Here is a 16,807-nt window from a genome sequence, read left to right on the forward strand (position 1 = left end):
TAGGTGTTCTGGAAAAGGGAAGGCATGCTAAGGGGCAGTGGCAGCTGCAGCTGAGTCCCCGAGGTGGGGAAGTACAGGACAGATCCAGGGGAAAGCGAGCCCACCAAGCCCACCTCTTGTCCCCACAGTCCAGGTGGAGGCCGCAGAGGGCCCAGGGCAAGCAAGGGCAGCAATGGTGGGTCCTGACGGTGGCTGAGCCCCCAGCCCCTGGAATATGCAGCCCGGGGGAGCCCCAGGCAGCGGCGAGGACGCGGTGGCGGAGCGGGGCGGGAGGCATGGTCTCCACCTACCGGGTGGCCGTGCTGGGGGCGCGAGGCGTGGGCAAAAGTGCCATCGTGCGCCAGTTCCTGTACAACGAGTTCAGCGAGGCCTGCGTGCCCACCACCGCCCGCCGCCTCTACCTGCCTGCCGTCGTCATGAACGGCCACGTGCACGACCTCCAGATCCTCGACTTCCCACCCATCAGCACCTTCCCAGTCAACACGCTGCAGGTACGAGAGCCCAGGACCCGCTGGGGCGGCTGACTGGGGAGTCAGGGGGGTGGCAGCGGCTGGCGGGCACGAGCTAGGTGGGAGAAGCTGGTGTCCCACCTTTTCTGGGCTCTGGCCCCGTCCCCATCCTCTGGCTCCAAGGGCTCCGTGCCACACCGCAGGCCACCCTGCTTAGAGCCGACATTTGGGTGCCGCTTTATTCCACGCATGTGTCGTGAGCGTGTAACGTATGGTGGGCTGGGCACCAGGGTGGATAGGATGGCGTGCAAAACAGATGTGCAGTGTGCTCCAGGAACTTCTCAACTCACAGTCGGGTGAAGACAAGCAGGCAGTGATCACACACGCAGTAAGTGTGTGCTTGGTGGCCTTTCGTCTGCTTGAGTGGGACTGGGCGGGGATGGGGCAGTGGAAAGCAGGACAGCAACACTAGATGCTTGCTAGTGTTGCAGGCTCTCAGACCCATGGCGTCTGTAGAAGGGGCAGCAGAAGGAAAAGCCAGGGCCTGGGAAAGGTAGGTTCTTGGAGACAGGAGGCCCTGACCAGTCTTTTATCCAAAAGCCTTTCTTTAAGTGATGCTGTGCCCCTTGATCTCCGAACTAGCCCACGGGGCAGCCTTCCTGCAGGGGTTGGATTCCAGTGCTCCCAGTGCCCTGGCTGACAGTGCTCCTTTCCCCAGCCTGCAGGGACCAGGTCCTCCTTCCCTCCCTCCCTCTCCGCCTCTGGTGGCTCAACTCTAAGAGGCATTTGTTCACCTAAGGAAGCCCCTGACGGGAACGTTTGGAGGTTTCTCTGGAAGGACAGGCAGGGGTCATAGCTTGGCCACTTGTGACCACAAAGCCAGCCATCTCCAGGGCAGCGGCTCAAGCTCAGCACCGTCTTGGCAACTCCGGGCAGGAGGACTGTGGCCCAAGTCCAGGGACACAAGGCTATCCCATCCCAGGTGTGAGGGACCCACACCAAAGACAAAAGCCTGATCTGCCCCTTGGAAACCACGAGGTTGGGGCCATGTGTCTGGGGTCAGGGCCTCATGCCTCTCCTCCAAGGAAACTTCTACAGAGGCCTTAGTGAGTCCACAGACCCCCTTCCAGTCTTGCTCACTGAGCTTGACTGACTTGTTCACATTGTGTTGTAGATTAAATTTTAATTTAATTCCAGTTTTGGAATAGGTAAGACACAGTTTCAAGGCCTAAATTTGTATAAAATAACAAAAAGGAAAAAGGAAAAAAGAAAAAAGTCCCAACTGCAAGAAGGTACACCCAGAGAAATCCCAGTCCCACCCCGCCCTCTTCACCCTGATTCTTGCCCCACTCTCGATGACCATCCTAGCTGGATTTTTATTCACACTTCCAGTTTCTTTAAACAAATAAGAAAATGTGTTCTTATCCCACTCCCTTTCTTACAGAAAAAAAAAAAAAAAAGTTCTCCACCTGGTCTTTTTGCTTTACATTATAACATAGAGATTTTCCCCGAGGGTTGGTATCATCTGAATGTTGGTAGCACGGTTGCGCCACACCCCCCTGGAGAGAGGGACCATGGCATCCCCTCTTGTTGGACAAGTGTCCAACTTCCAGTCTGCCACACCATTAGCCTGGTCCGTAGTCTCTCTGCACACGAGGAGGCGTATCTGTGGAATCGAGCCCCAGAAACAGCGTTGCTAGGTCAAAGGATAAATGCAGCTGAGTTTGGAAGGAAAGTTGCATATTTCTGTTGTTGTGAGAGCACCGTATGTGAGCGCTGGTTTCCCTAAAGCCTGGCCATCAGACCCTATTGTCCAATTTGGGGGGTTCTGACAGTCTGATAGATGAGATGTGATAGTCTCGGTGTGGTTTTGGTTTGTGTCTCTGATGATGATTGAAGCTGAGCATCTTTTCATAGGCGTAAGAGCTTTTGCGTTTGTTTTTCTCACAATTCTTAAGTCCTCTGTTCATCTTTTCTGTTGGGTTCTTGTCCTTTTTCTTCCTGGTTGACCCTGAGTTTTAGACTCTCCTGGATGCCCTGGAGCACAAAAAAAGCGACTTTGAGCAGAGACATACTGAGAAGGGACCCTGCATCCCCAAAGATCAAATATAAAAGCTAAGAATCTCACTGGCCCCTGTCTGAGAAGAGAAATACATTCTTCCCCAATGCCAGGAGAGAGGCAGCCCAGGAAAGTGGTCTGAGCCTCAGCGGTTCCCTCTGTAGCCCCTCTCCCGTCAGAGGAGGAAGCTGGCCCTAGAGAAACGAGCAACAAATGCAGGGTCAGCACCCAGGTGGCCGAGCCTCCCTCAGCTCCCAGGTCCTTAGAACTGGACTCAGTTTCCCCTGCTCCTCCGTCTTGATGCAGCCCCAGATGGTCGCTCCCAGTCTGGAACCCCGCACAGAGCTAGCTTGGAAGAAAAGCTGAGCTTTCCTGCTCCCTCCCTTCAATCAGGGGTGAAGGCACAACCCAAATAATCAGGAGCCTTCCTCCTCTCCCTCTTTGGAGCCCCCAGAGAGCAGTGGGAGGGAAGGTAGCCTGGAGGCCCCCTGGAGGAGGCAGCATGTGGGGGCAGAGGTGAGGCTGTCACCCTCAGAGGCTGGCATCTGTTCCCTCTCCCCAGCAGAGAGCTGGAAGAAGGTGGGAGCCTCTGTGCCCATTTCCCCCTCGCTCCCACTCCTCCTGGGGGTGGGAGGAGGAACCCCATGCACCAGGGGGTCCCAGGCTCCCAGAAGGCACTGCCCTCTTCCCTGCATCCCTGGCCCGAGAAGCCAGCCCCTGGTTCCCGGCTTTAGATTTGTCCCCAGCATCTTCCTCCTGCACCGAAGTTAAAACTCAGCACAAAGAAAAGATGCCACATCATCTCCCAGGGGAAATGCACTGCAGCAGCCTCCTAAGCCTTTCAGTCGGGATGTGCTTTTCTGGAGCCGGACTGAACTCTCCACCAGGCCGGCCACCAGAGTCTTTCTTCTTTCAGTCCTGCTCTGAGGTAGAGAGCCCAGCCCTAGTCCTCTGAGCCTGGCCCCTGCCCCAAGGCAACTCAGAAGCCGGCAGGGCACCGGTCTGCACCTCCTCCGTGTCTTTTGCCCAGGCTCTCAAGGGAGAAGACCCTTGGAGGCCTCCCCCTCCAACGTCAGAGACCCCCTTCTTTCCACACACCCGTTGGCTTCAACTGCTCTTACATTTGCCATCTGCTGGAAGGTTAACCGGCTAATTAATCTCTCTCTTTTAAAAAATATTTTATTAATTTATTTGACAGAGATCACAAGTAGGCAGAGAGGCAGGGAGAGAGAGAGGGGGAAGCAGGCTCCCCACTGAGCAGAGAGCCCGGTCCAGGACCCTGGGATCATGACCTGAGCCGAAGGCAGAGGCTTAACCCTCTGAGCCACCCAGGTGCCCAGGCTAATGAATCTCTTACGGAATCTTCTCTTTAGTACACTCAGCCTTTCCAGGGCCCTCTTCCTCTGGAGCAGCAGCCCCTCCCCGAGAATTTGCCATAAGCATTCAGGAACCTCTCTCTCCCCAGAGCTGCCCTTGGGCCCTGGTCTAAGTCAGCTAGACTATGCAGCTAGTCTCAGTCTTTTTCTCCTCAAGTCTTCTCCTTCTCAATCCTGAGGGCATCGTGGAGCAAACAGAAGGAACGCTTCTGGGTAACAATCTCGGGGCAGTGCTGTAAGCCGGAGTTGCACGGATCGCAGCATGGAGCAGGGGGCGTTCAAGGCCCCAGAGAGCTCACCAGCCTAAGTAGTGCAATGAAAGAGCCTGCTGAGAACCAACACAAAAACAAGGAAGGCCTGGCTGGCTCTCACTCTCTTGGGACTTCACAGCAGAACTAGGGAACTGGGGATGGAAACAGCTCTAATAGCCAAGGTAGAATCAGAGTGTTCTTTGCACACAAGAAATGAAGGGAGTAGTCCCCTGCTTGCAGGAAGGCTCCCTGGAGGAGGAAGAAGCATTTTAAACTGGAAGACAGAGGATTTCAACAGATGGAACAGCTAGCTCAGAGGGCTTGGCTCTTAGAGGCAGGCACATGACACATGTACTTGAACAGAGGACCAAGTGGATGGAGGAATGCATGAATGGTTTGGGCGATGAAACGGGACAAGGCAGATCTCTGCTCCAGAAGTGCACATGACAGTGAGTGCCGGGCCTCTAGAGGTCAGGCAGTGGGACCTGCCCTATCCTGGCATGGAGATGGGGAAGCCGCTGCTGCACCGAACTCCTCCATTCTGCTCTGGGCCAGGCCTCCTAGGGATGCGTGGGTGTGGGAGGCTTGAGGCGCAGTGGCAGGAGGGAATGCCCTCTGTCTATGTCTGGAGGTGGCGGGGAGCAAAGGGAGCCCTCAGGGTTGCTCTGACCTTGGTACTGGCTGCGGGTGTTGCAGGAGTGGGCAGACGCCTGTTGCAGGGGACTCCGCAGCGTCCACGCCTACATCCTGGTCTACGACATCTGCTGCTTTGACAGCTTTGAGTACGTCAAGACCATCCGCCAGCAGATCCTAGAGACGAGGTGAGGGGCCACCTCAGTGGGGACCCCAATGATACAGCCCTGGAAAGGGTGCAGGGGGGGCGGGGGGAGGGCATTGGTGACGGACCCTCTGGTTCCTGCACAGACATCCAGACATACACATTTTATTGTCCCTATTCCTAATAACTCACTTTGGGATTCTTACCATGGGGTGGCTGACTAGTCTAATGCAGTGGTTAAGAGCAGGGGCTCTGGGAACAAAACTGCCAGGGCCACGTATCTGTTAACTTTAACCCAGTTAACAGATAAGCCTCGGGTTTCTCATCTGTCAAATGGGGATAACAGACCTACCTTTTAGATCAGTTGTTCCCCTTAGAGAATATAAGGCACCCCGAGGGCTGAGCACTGTGCCCGGAACAGAGGTAGGGTAGTAGTAGCAGTATTGACCAGGCACAGCCTGCCCTTCTTGAAGTCCGGGGGTTGGGAGACCCGGCTGTGGCGTTCTGAGAGCTCCACCTGCTCCCACCCCGCAGGGTGATCGGCACCTCGGAGACGCCCATCATCATCGTGGGCAACAAGCGGGACCTGCAGCGCGGGCGCGTGATCCCGCGCTGGAACGTGTCACACCTGGTGCGCAAGACCTGGAAGTGCGGCTACGTGGAGTGCTCGGCCAAGTACAACTGGCACATCCTGCTGCTCTTCAGCGAGCTGCTCAAGAGCGTCGGCTGCGCCCGCTGCAAGCACGTGCACGCCGCCCTGCGCTTCCAGGGCGCGCTGCGCCGCAACCGCTGCGCCATCATGTGACGCCGCGCCAGTCCGCGGCCGCACCCCGACCGGCCAGGCAGGGGCCGGCCCCCCGGGGACTGCTGGGTGGCTCGGGCGGGGAGCGCCGGGGAAGGACTCGGGCTGGCCCGCCCTGGCAAGCCCCCGCAGCCGCGGGCCCTGCGGGGAGAGGTGGAGGGCGAGGGGAGCCTCCTACAACGGCCCGGTCCAGCCCCTCTCCATCCGTCTTCCTGGGCCCGCCGCCCTTAGTGCTGTAGCTAGCGCCGTGTGCCCGGCCGGGCCCCAAGGGGCGCCTTGGCCTTTTGGGATCGGGAGGGTGAGCGTGGGGCTTGGGGGTGGGGAGGTGCTGCCTTGGCCGTGGGGGCCCCCACCCGTCCTCTCCAGAGAGAGTGTCTGTCATTGCCCTGCATCTTCTTTCCCCGTGTCTGTCTGCCCAAGCATCTGTTGGTCCTTAGCTATCTTATCCACCCGCTCCACCTTTCCCAGCTCCGTTCACAGGGCTCTCATTTCGTTCATCCCCTTGTCGCAGATCCTGGCAGCTTCTCTATGAGGCCAGCCTTTGGACCGTCAGCACCACCGGCACAGGGCAGAGAGATGCAGGTGGCCCAAGGACCCTAATCGGGGTCCGAGGGTTGAGGTCCTAGGTCAGTCAGGAGGAGAAGGCTGAGCTCTCCCCCTTCCAGGGAGATCTCCCCGCCCAGCAACCCCCAGAGACACAACAACCTACCTTCCAGCCTTAACTCGATGGTCCATCCCTGCCGGGTGCCCCTCATCCCCTTCCTGACCCCAAAGCCAGATCACCCCCTGGGTTACAACTTTTTTCTTGATGGAGTGTGGAAAGGGAATCCCCCAAAGGATAAATTTATTTCCACGATGCCAGGTTCCAGCCCTCTATTCCCTCCTGCGTTGGGTGGTCTGCAAGATTGGGGGATGTTGGGTTTGGGGGGCTGGTGGTGGGCAAGGTGGTGCCTCCCGGGGTTGGGAGGGGGTGGTTAGGTTGTACTAGTGAAGACTCTTATTTCCCCCATCCCACTCTAGTCTGACTGCCCCAGACCCTGCCTGCCTTGAATCTCGGATTTTCTCTGATAAATCTGGGGAGGGGCAGAACCAGGAAAAGAATTATGGGGACCCCTGTGCTTAGGGGAGATATGCCCACACCCACACCCCTCGATAGAGGCCCTCAGGATCTGATACGCCCTTATCCCAACACCAGTTGGCCCTATGCCCTGATTCACTCCACCCCATTTTCTCCGGCTGCCTGGCCGGTTTCTACCTCTCGTCACCGGAGCTGATCACTGTCAGTTTTGTACCGATTTAGAAATAACAAAATCCATGAAGATATTAGGACCGGCCTGAGGGATTATTGAGGTACTTGGAGGATGGGAACAATGGTGCGTGTCCCCTGCCCCTAGCTGAGTTCTCCTTGAGGCTAAGTCCTGAGCCCTGGTGTGGTAGGATGATAGGAAGTTCCCTCGTTAGAAGAGGGGCAGATAAATCAACCCAGCCTCAATGTAGCCAAGCTGCAGTGTATAGACCAGAAAATCAGGTAGCCCAGAGTGGTGATGGAGCAGATTTGGGGGAGGGGTCATGGGTAGGGAATTTATCCAGATCCAGTGTGAGAGGGAATCTGATTCTCCCTTCCACTTCCCCAGCTGATCCTCCCTCCATCCGTGGGGTGTAGCACAGTGCTGCAGTGACTGCCCTGACCTTGGACAGTCCAGTATTTCTGGGTTCTAGTCCCTGCTGTGTTGCATGACTTTGGGCAAGTGACCCGCCCTCTCTGAGCCTCCCTCTGAAACAGAGGAGGTGGCTCCCCTTCCCCACACCTTGGAGTGGCTGGGAGGGTAAGGAAGAGGGCCTGCCCCCTTTGATCCCCTGCATCCCTGCCCCCTGGTGCACCCAGGGGATGGGGTGAGGGATGGCAGCATCTCACCTGTCCCATCATTGTCACCCCCAGCTGAGGCACCTGAGGTGGGCATGGGGGACCCAGGCCTCTGGCTGCCCCTTATGGGAGCCATTGGAATGTATTGCCTGTCTGGCCCCCCTCACCCCCTCCACTGCACTCCAGGTATTTGATTTTGATTCCCTCCACCCCCATTCTGAGTCTGTCCCCCGCCCCCCATCAGGGTTTCCCACCACAGGGTCTGGAAGTGTGTATGATGCCCATTGCGCTGTGATCGGAAGTCAGATTAAAAATCAGGGAGTGTTTTCCCTTGTTTCTGTACAAGGTGTTGGCTCAGTTCCTGCCCTGGGAGGGAGAGGGCTCCCCTTCGGGGCCTGCCTGCTGAGCTCTGCTGTGGGAGGACTGTCAGGGTGAGGAGGCTGCTCTGAGTCCCAGAGCCTGGGTCAACCAGAGAACTAAGAAGTTTGGGACTCACCTCTCCACCTAGCCTCTGAGCACTCCCACGCTGATCAAAACCATCCTGAGGGGAAATGAGAGTTCTCCCCCCAACATTCTCGGGAAAACTTTCATAACTGGGTTCAATCCCAGCTCCTCCTGCTGTGTCTTTGTTCCCAGTTAGGGCTGAGCCTCTGCAGCCACTTCGTGGCTGTAGATGTGATAAGAACTCTCCACCGTCCCTCTTGACTTGGAGTGATCTCAGTTTCCAAAACCCAGAGCAAAGCTTTGAAGTCCTGCAGGCTTGTGTGTCCCTGTCCTTGGTGCTGATACATGAGTGGCTTCTCAGAGAGAAGAGCTGTCTGGCAAGGTTGGCTGAGCCTCAGGAGAGGAGACCTCTGTCACATCCCCTGCCCCCGCCCACTCCCTGTCCCTCATCCCCTTCCACTCCAGTGGGTAACCCTTGAAGCTATACCTTCCTGCACCAGGGGAAATGCTTGAAACTGTGCCTTCTGCACCACCACAATCCTCGAGTGACGAACTCAAGAAGCTTGGGACTCAGGAACAGTCCCATAAGTGTTTAATAACTTACAAGAGTTATGGAAATGGCGGCCATGGCCAGAGGCCAGGAGTTTGGGGAGCTGTTCTGGGAGAAGGCAAGAAGACCTAGGTTGGCCGCGGTATCCTGGAGTTGGAGTGGGAGACTGAACCAGTATTTGTCTTCTGACCCCATCCATACCCTATCCCTTGCCAAGGCCCTGGATGGAGGTGAGGGACCTTTCTCTCTGTTCCTGCAGCTGGGAGTCCAGTGGATAGCTGGCATCCTTTTCACTTCATTCTCCCCCAGACTCACAGGCTCAGGGCTGGGAAGGCTCCTCCTCAGACCCAGGACTCCTCCTCAGGTGGGAGTGGGGCTTGATCAAGCTGCTGGAGACCCCCACCCTCCGAAGGCTGGGGGCTGCTCTTCCGTGGGGCAGCTGGTTCTCCCTTCTTCTTTCCTTCCTCCTCCTCCCCTGCTGAGGCTCCATCCACCCCCGCTCCCTTGGTGCCCAATGCTGCTCTCCCCAGTCTGCCCCTGGGGATTGCCCTGGCTGAACCCACTTGGAGGTAAGCCAGTGGCCTGGGGATGCGTGAAGGCTGCTTCCCAGGCCTGTGGTCTCTCCGCGGCCGGATTCTGGGCCTCAGCTTTAGCTTGTAGATGGATGGGACTCTCTGGGGCTTTCGGAGTGTTCTCTTAATCTTGGCTGGACATGCCTGGGTTTTGTCAGAATTGGGGTCTGAGGGTGAAGGTGTCGGGGCTTCCAGGTTGGCCGACACGGTGGGGCCTGAGCAGTCCTGCCTTCCCAGAGCTGGTCCCTTCTTCATCCCGATGCCCTTGGCACTCAGGCTTGCCTTTACCTTTGGCCCACTCTCTCTGGCTCCCAGTTTCCCTTTGGGGCCTCCTGGGCCTTTGGTAACAGCTAGCTTAGGGGAGCCTGTAGAGGCTGCCTTCCAGGCTCCCAGGTCCACTTTAACGAGGGGTGGGGGGCCCTGAGCCAGTTCTTGGATGACTTTGTCATAAGGACCCCCAGGCTCAGGCCACCGACCACCTAGGCTGGGGACATAGACTCCACTTCGAGGGATGACTCCAGACCCTGTGCCCTGGGGGCAGGCACCCCCCACCTCTAGCAACGTCATGTTGGCCAAAAGCTCCTCCTCGAGACTATGGTAGATAGCTTGATCCTTGGTTGCCCCCACGGGAAGGGGAGGGTATCGCTCCTCCCACTCCTGTGGGCCCAGGCCCCAGGGCTCCCCAGCTTTTGCTGTCACCTGGCTGTCCGGCTTCTGTTCCCCTTGTCTCGCATCCACAGAGAAATCCCCATGTCTGTATCCAGCCAGGTCCCCAGGGACAGCTCTTGGGATGAGGTCACTCCCCAATTCTGTCATGGGACCTCCACCTGCAATACCTGGAAAGCTGCTTCCTGGGGTGGGGGGGCGGGCAGGGGGCAGCCGGATAGGGAGCTTGGTGGGCCCTTTAACAGGGGACAGAGAACGGACAGCTGGTGGCTCCCTGAGCTGGGAGGAAGCACCCTCAGCCTCACCCCTGGGTGGTGGCCTGAGGCCCATGGGCTTGGCTGGGCTGGAGGAATGAGGAAGTGGAGACAGTCCTCTTGCTGGTGTCCTTTTGGTGGTGGCTTCAGGGGCTTGGAATCTCTGGGAGACGGAGGCCCTGGAGAGAGTTCCCTGGCTGTCTGTCTCCTCACGAAAGCAAGATGTGGGAGTCATTCCTCTGGGATGTTCAGAGGAGTATCTCTCCTCTCTCTTCCCTGAGGAGCTCCACTGTGGGTCTCGGCCCCTACGGGGGGATGAGGAGTGGGGGCTGGGTGGGCTGTCCCCAACTGGCAGCTGCCTCCAAGACAGGGTGGGTGACTGATTCTGGAGCCTGAAAGGGAGAATCATAAGGCCAGCAGGACCATCTCATCCAGTCCCCTGGCTCCAGGAAGGGATGAGTTTCCCCAGACAGAACACCAAGGGGGTTAGATTTCATGTTGAATGAAACAGATGCTCTCTGTCCCTCTGTGCCTGCCCGAGTCTTCCTTATGACAGAAACTGTTCAAGTTTATTCTCCCTCATTCCCCTGTGTAGCAGATAGAAGCTTGGTTTGGACCCTGGGTTATTTCAGGTCCCACAACTACAACTCCCCAGCCTTGGGGGAGGGGGTGTCTGAGTGTGTGTTCTACTGTGAAATGGCAGAAAATCCTTGGGAAATCTCTATGGGATGGGCCTCAGCTGCTTCATCTATGTAATGGGAGGGTGTACAAAAAAGCTAGGTGATCCCAATGGTACTGACTGGGTGCCTTTTTGGTTCTGAATACCTGGGGTAGGGGCACCGCCAGGAGACCTGCTTCCTTTCTCTTGGGGGGGTGGGGGCTCTGAGAATGTGAACTCTAAAGAAGAAAGAGACCCTGCTCTGCCCCTCTCCCTTATACCTCAGGAATGGTGGTGTCTCTCGGGAAACTCCCGCCTCTCCTCCCCGTTTACTGTGGGCTCTAGGGGAGGAGGCGGCTGGGGGCCTCAGCTTCCGGCCTGAAGAGGTATATGTCTTCCAGTCCACGGGGGGCAGCGGGCTCTGGGAACGGCTGATCGTCATCATAGGTTGGGGCTGCGAGGGCCCATCCTGCACCCTCACCTCATGCTGCACCGGTGGGACGGGGGGCTTCTGGAAACTGCCCGTCTTGTGTGCTACCAACACAGTCCCCCCAAGAGAGAGGAGAGAAGGAATGGGTTAAGTTCCTGCTGATAAGGCCCACTGTTCTGCCCTAGCTCTCCCATGCCCCGAACCCACATTAGAGACAGTAGGACCTACAGTGGCAGTGCCAGAACTTCCTTATAAGAGTTCAGGGGACGAAATCTGGTCAGGGGGCTGAGTTCGGGGTGCTAATGGAGGTTATGGGAGGGCTAAAGAACCCTCCAAGTCATACTTAGTGCCACCACCGTGCACAACAAAGCCAGACCTCAGCCCGGCCAAGAGGCCCCTGACCAAATGCTGATTCTGTGTGTTTGGCGTCATCTTGTGGCTATGACTGGTATTGCACTAGGGCTGCCTCCCTCGTCATACCAGTACCTTTAAAAACAAAACAAAACAAAACAAAACAACAAAAAAACCCACCAGTACCTTCTATAGTATCTTCCTTTCTCCATCACCACATACTTCTTGCCCCTGGAGATCAGACCTACCTCCTACCTCTGCTTCTGGCCTCCCGACCCAGAGCCACAGGGAAGGGACGGACTCTCAGGGGACTCACAGAGGGATGTGCACCGGCAGGGGTCATGTTTATCCAGATAATGGCTGAGGGTGTCCCATCCGCCCCCCACACGCACCATCACGTGGTTCCGGAGGATCTGTAGGGGACAAGGATGAGGTTGGGGGCAGGATGGAGGGCGTCTCCTCTTCTGGGAGCAGCCTACTGTTTTCCAGGAGGCACTCCTATCCATGAACACAGGATCACGAAAGTTCTCCTTGCACAGGTGTATTGTTGGTGGGGGGGTTGTGTATTTTGCAGCCCGCCTCTCCTCCACAGCTAGCATTGGATAACACATGTTGTCAAGGGTGGCTGCCAGCCTGACAAACAGGCTGACAAACAGTTGCCCCACAGCTAGACGAGGGATCTCACAAGCACTGTGCACCCTGGCCCCAGAGCACTCTCTTCTCTCCCTTCACTAGAAAGAGATTTTCACCTGCACATGCCTGTATCAGAAACGTGGCCCAGGGGCACCTGGGTGGCTCAGTTGGTTAAATGTCTGACTCTTGATTTTGGCTCAAGTCTATCTATCAAGTCTATCTCAGGGTTGTAAGATCGAGCCCCACATCGGGCTCTGTGCTGAGTGCGGAGTCTGCCTAGGACACTCTCTCCCTCTATGCCCTGCCCACTCACCCACCCACCCACCCGTCTCTAAAAAAGTGGTCCCGCTTTGCTCTGTAATGAGTGTGTCAAGGAATCCTGGGAGTGCCATCCACCCCACTCTGGGACCCTGGGACAGGTCACAGTCTCTCCAGGTTTCCATTTCCTCAGCTGAAATTCCTTGTCCCGACCTACTTCATAGAGCTCTTGGTTCAGGGTCTGGGTGAGGACCCAGGAAGCTGGCTCTGTCTCCAGTAATGGCCTGCGATCAAGGAGAGGGCTTGGCCAAGCCCCTAGGTATAATCAATCTATTTCTGGTGAGGTGTGACCGGTTATGAGGGAATGAGCAGTGAGGGGCACATCTCACATCTGGACTGCTGCTCACTCTGCAGGATATACCAAGCCAAGCATGCGAGCTATGGACGATGGGGCCCGTGTGGCTGGGCTGTGCACTGAACACAAACTTGGGGTTCTCATGCTCCTTGCTCTGACCAAGCATGTGGAGGGAGTGGAGGCAAAGGACATTCAGGAATATCTGTCGTACTCCATTGCTGCCTGGACACCCGTCTGCACTGGGCTAAGGTGGAGAAGAAGGGGGACAGGGTTCTGGCTGCCCTAGTGGGAGGAAGGGGTAGGATCACCAACTTTGCCAACGATCTTCCGGGAATTCCGCAAGGGAGAGAAAGAAAGCCCCAAGGCCTGATAGGTTTGGGTGAATGGTGACTTCCTGTCCTTGTCCTCAGTCCTGGGCAAAGTCCCATGAAAGGCATCCCTATTCTGCTGATCCAGGGGACACCCCAACTCCGGTCCCCAGACTTACCCGGATGAAGATGAGGGTGTTAGAGTCCCCCACGCGGTACTTCCCCTCAGACACTTTGACCATGGAGAACTGAACTGGGCACGTGCAGCGGCTCACGAGGCTCCGAACCTGTGGGCAGTGATAAAGGGCTCAGTCTCCCCTCTGCACAGGTGCCCAAGCTCCCTACCCCCTACCCTGGGTCAAGCCCAATGAGGGGGAGCCTGCCTGTCCCCAGAGCCAGCTTCCAAGTTTCTGCCGAGGTCAGGGCTGGGGGCTGAGAAACGAGTGCAGAAGACTTTTAATGCCCACTGAGAAGGAGCCCTTGAGTGCCTATAGTCCAGGTGCCCTTGTGGGACAGTGGAGAAATGATGAAGAAGGTGGGCCTTAAAATCTGACAGGCTTCGTCAGGAGTCCTGCCTCCACCGCACCACAGGCCTTGGGCAAGTTAAGGAACCTCCCTGAGCTCGACTCCTGGGTAGTAGAGACGGGTTAATCCCAGTAACCTCCTATGCAGCGCCCCCTCGGTGCCAGACACTGTTCCGAGTACTTCCTATACGCTGGCTCATTTAATGTTCAGCGGCCATAGAAAGAGGGGGTTAATTACACCTCCACGCTACGGATAAGGGAACTGAGGCACAGACAGGTTAAATAAATTGCCCCAAGTCACAGAGCCGCGGAACAATGGAACTAAGACTCGAACCGAGGCGTCGGAGACGGTGCCAGAGGCTGTGTTCTCAATAGCCGCCTGGCGGGGGCTCGGTGAGAGAGATCTAGAGCGCGGGATTTTGATGAAAACGTAACAAGCAGCTTAGCTGGGACGATATGTGATGAGGATAGAGGCCCCGAGTGGAACACGGCTGAAGCAAAGCCGCACCGAGCAGTCGTTCGCGGGTGGGGGTGGGGCGCTGGGGCTCGAGAAGTAGGCGGCTCCGACCCGCGCCCGCCGCGCGGAGGGGGCGGGGCGGAGCCTGGAGGGCGTGTCCAGAGCCCCTCACCAGCTGGTCCAGGTGGCGGAAGTGGCAGGGCTGCCGCGCTGGGGGCTCGGGCGGCGGCGGGTCCGGCGGGGGCAGGGCCAGCTCCTGCCGCAGCTCCTCGTCGATCTCCTCCTCCAGCCGCACCAGGGTGGGCGCCGCCACGCCGAAGCGCCAGGCTCGGCGGCCCAGCTCCAGCAAGCACAGCACCACGTTCTTCGCGTTCTTGCGTAGCACCAGGTCCTCGGTCTCGAACATCACCACCTCTGGCGAGCGGGGCGGAGGGGGGAGGGGGAGCAGGCAGCCTGAGCCCCCTGCTGACCTCCGCCCAGCAGAGTAGCTGGTAGAGCCCTGGGGCGGTCCCAGGCGCGGGCTGGAGGCACCACGGAGGGGTAGGTGGGGGTGGGGGCTCGGATCGCCGGGTCTTGGAGTCAGGCCGGCCCTTAGGAGGGGTCTGAGCAGAATTGTTCAGTCACTCAGGGCAGAGTAGGTGGCCCGCCTAACAGGACAGGCTGGGGTGAGAAGAGGTGACAGCCAAGCAGAGAAGCCGGGAGCCCCACTGTGGACTAGCCCCACCTTGCCCTTCTCTCTACTTCGTTTGGCAATAGGGTTCTAGGAGTAAGAAGCAGTTGGTTCTGCTTCCCACCCGCAAGGCTCATCTCTAATATCCAGCAGACATCTGGAACGCAGCCCTCAGCCCACATATAACCAGGCAAGGTTGAGCCTGACTGCCCGAATTGGAGTCCTGATTCTCCCACCCAGCAGCTGTGTGTCCTTGGGCTAGTCCCTGAACCTCAGTCTCCTCCTCTGTAAAGTGGGATGTAGACTATTTCAGGGGGTTGCTGTGAAGACAATTGTTAGGTGTCTGCAGCCAGGATCTGGCTACATGGAGGTGCTCGGTCAGACACTGGCTTTTCTCAGCCTGCCTTGCCATCAGCCAGGAGCTGGGCCTGACTCTTCCCTCTGCCTCACCTCACACGCTTTTTGGCCTGGAGGATGGCACAACATCCGGCTTCATCCCACTAGGCCTAGGATATGAGGGACCCTGTCCTGTCCCTCGCCTGTGCCTCACAAGCTTCAGCACAGCTGGCCCCACCCTAATGTCCACTTGCCTGCCTCCCTGTCCTCCCCCCAGCCCACCCTGGCCCTGTGCCCTCACCCACCCTGGCTTCTCCCAGTCATCCAAACACAGCACCTTCTTTGTGCCTTTGCCCCTGCTGTCCCCTGCCTAGAATTCCCTTTCCCACAAACTTCTATTTTGTTCCCCAAAACTCAGCTTAAATCTTCCTCCTCTGAGTGGCCTTTCTTGGCCCCCACTACCCACCTGTTTCCTCCCCTGGCTCCTCAACACATAGACTTCTGTTTGGGGCTTTTAGCACACTGGGCTGTAATTTGTGAATCTGTTCATCTGTCTCTCTTCCTAGCATGAACTCTTTGGACACTGGGTCTCAGTCCTCTTGGTCCTTTGTGCCCAGCACAAAGGAGATAGGGACTAAGCCTATGTTTGTTGAATGAGGGCATCATTCAATCAACACATTTATTTATTGGCTCAAAGCCAGTGAGGAAAGAGGACCTGGCTCCTGACTTCTGGTGCTGGAGACTTAGAGAGGAGGTGGGTTCTGGCAGGATAGAGGCGTGGGGAGGCAGAGGCAGGATGGTTTACCTTGGATGCTCATCTCCTTTCTACACCACTGGATGAAGTTGGAGACGTTGTCCCGGGCCTGGAAGGTACCCGGCTGGGCGGCCTCATTGCAGGAAACCCCAGCCCGAGGCAGGGAAATCCTTTGGGCTTGGGCAGGTGCCTCAGCCAGGAAGGCCAGGGCGGCCTCAGTGATGGCGTTGGCATGCCGGCACAGCACCAAGCCTGTCTCCAGGACCTGCAGGAAGTTGGAGGCATCGATGTCCAGCCCGTAGAGATCCCGAAGCCACTCGGCCAAGTCCTCCATCATGGCTTCCAGGTACTGCTCGCTGGACTTAAAGGGCCGGATGCTACGCACTGGTGGCCCCAGGGTCCCAGGCCTCCTCCCGCGTCCCCCAGGCCGGGGCATGGTTGGACCCTCAGCAGGGAGGAGATGGGTACCTGTCTTCACTCCTGCTACCTGCTGGGCCTTGGCTGGTTCTCCCTGACTCAGGGGTGCCCCTTCTACCCTCCGTGAGCCCAGGACTTCTGGCTCTGCTACTTGCCGCCAGCCTCGGCCCAGCCCCCCCCTCCCCACATTCCTCAATGCCTGCCGGAACTTTCCCTACTTGGTGGCCCTGCAGTGACCTCCCTCTCCGGCTGCCCAGTTCGCCCAGAGTTCGTCACCTCCCAGGACAGATGGAGGTGAGGACACTGCTCTCTCCCCCCCAGGACTAGACTGGTCCAGCAGGCGCCTCCCACCCCCCAGCGGCCAGCAGCAGTGGAGCCCAGAGCCCCACTGTCAGCCTCTCCACTCTGCTTTCCCCTCCTCTCCTTGGAGACAGCGCTGCTACAAACACTCCTCCTTAACTCTCGAGGCAGCCAGCCAAGGACTGCCCCGCGCAGCCCGCCCTGACCCTCAGAGCAGGGAGGAGAGGCTGGGGCTGGTTTCTCTCCCTGGGTTGAAGGATGGGGCTTCGGAGGGCTGGGGAGTGGGGGAGG

The 16,807-nt window shown here is 57.7% G+C and overlaps 2 protein-coding genes across 2 annotated transcripts; one reads left to right on the top strand and one right to left on the bottom strand.

Annotated features, from left to right (window-relative positions):
• Positions 1-275: 275 nt before the first annotated feature.
• RASL10B (RAS like family 10 member B) lies at positions 276-5,718 on the top strand (the record flags this gene model as incomplete). The annotated part of the gene is made up of 3 exons (XM_080826487.1): positions 276-491; positions 4,832-4,956; positions 5,448-5,718. 3 exons carry the CDS (start codon positions 276-278, stop codon positions 5,716-5,718), a joined length of 612 nt encoding a protein of 203 aa, XP_080682613.1.
• A 3,196-nt stretch (positions 5,719-8,914) lies between these two features.
• GAS2L2 (growth arrest specific 2 like 2) lies at positions 8,915-16,235 on the bottom strand (the record flags this gene model as incomplete). The annotated part of the gene is made up of 6 exons (XM_080826575.1): positions 8,915-10,457; positions 11,005-11,257; positions 11,821-11,917; positions 13,238-13,345; positions 14,212-14,453; positions 15,851-16,235. The coding sequence occupies 6 exons, from the start codon at positions 16,233-16,235 to the stop codon at positions 8,915-8,917; spliced, it is 2,628 nt and encodes an 875-aa protein (XP_080682701.1).
• Positions 16,236-16,807: the final 572 nt, after the last annotated feature.

This window comes from Martes martes, assembly GCF_963455335.1.
Source record: "Martes martes genome assembly, chromosome: 16".
NCBI lineage: Eukaryota > Metazoa > Chordata > Mammalia > Carnivora > Mustelidae > Martes > Martes martes.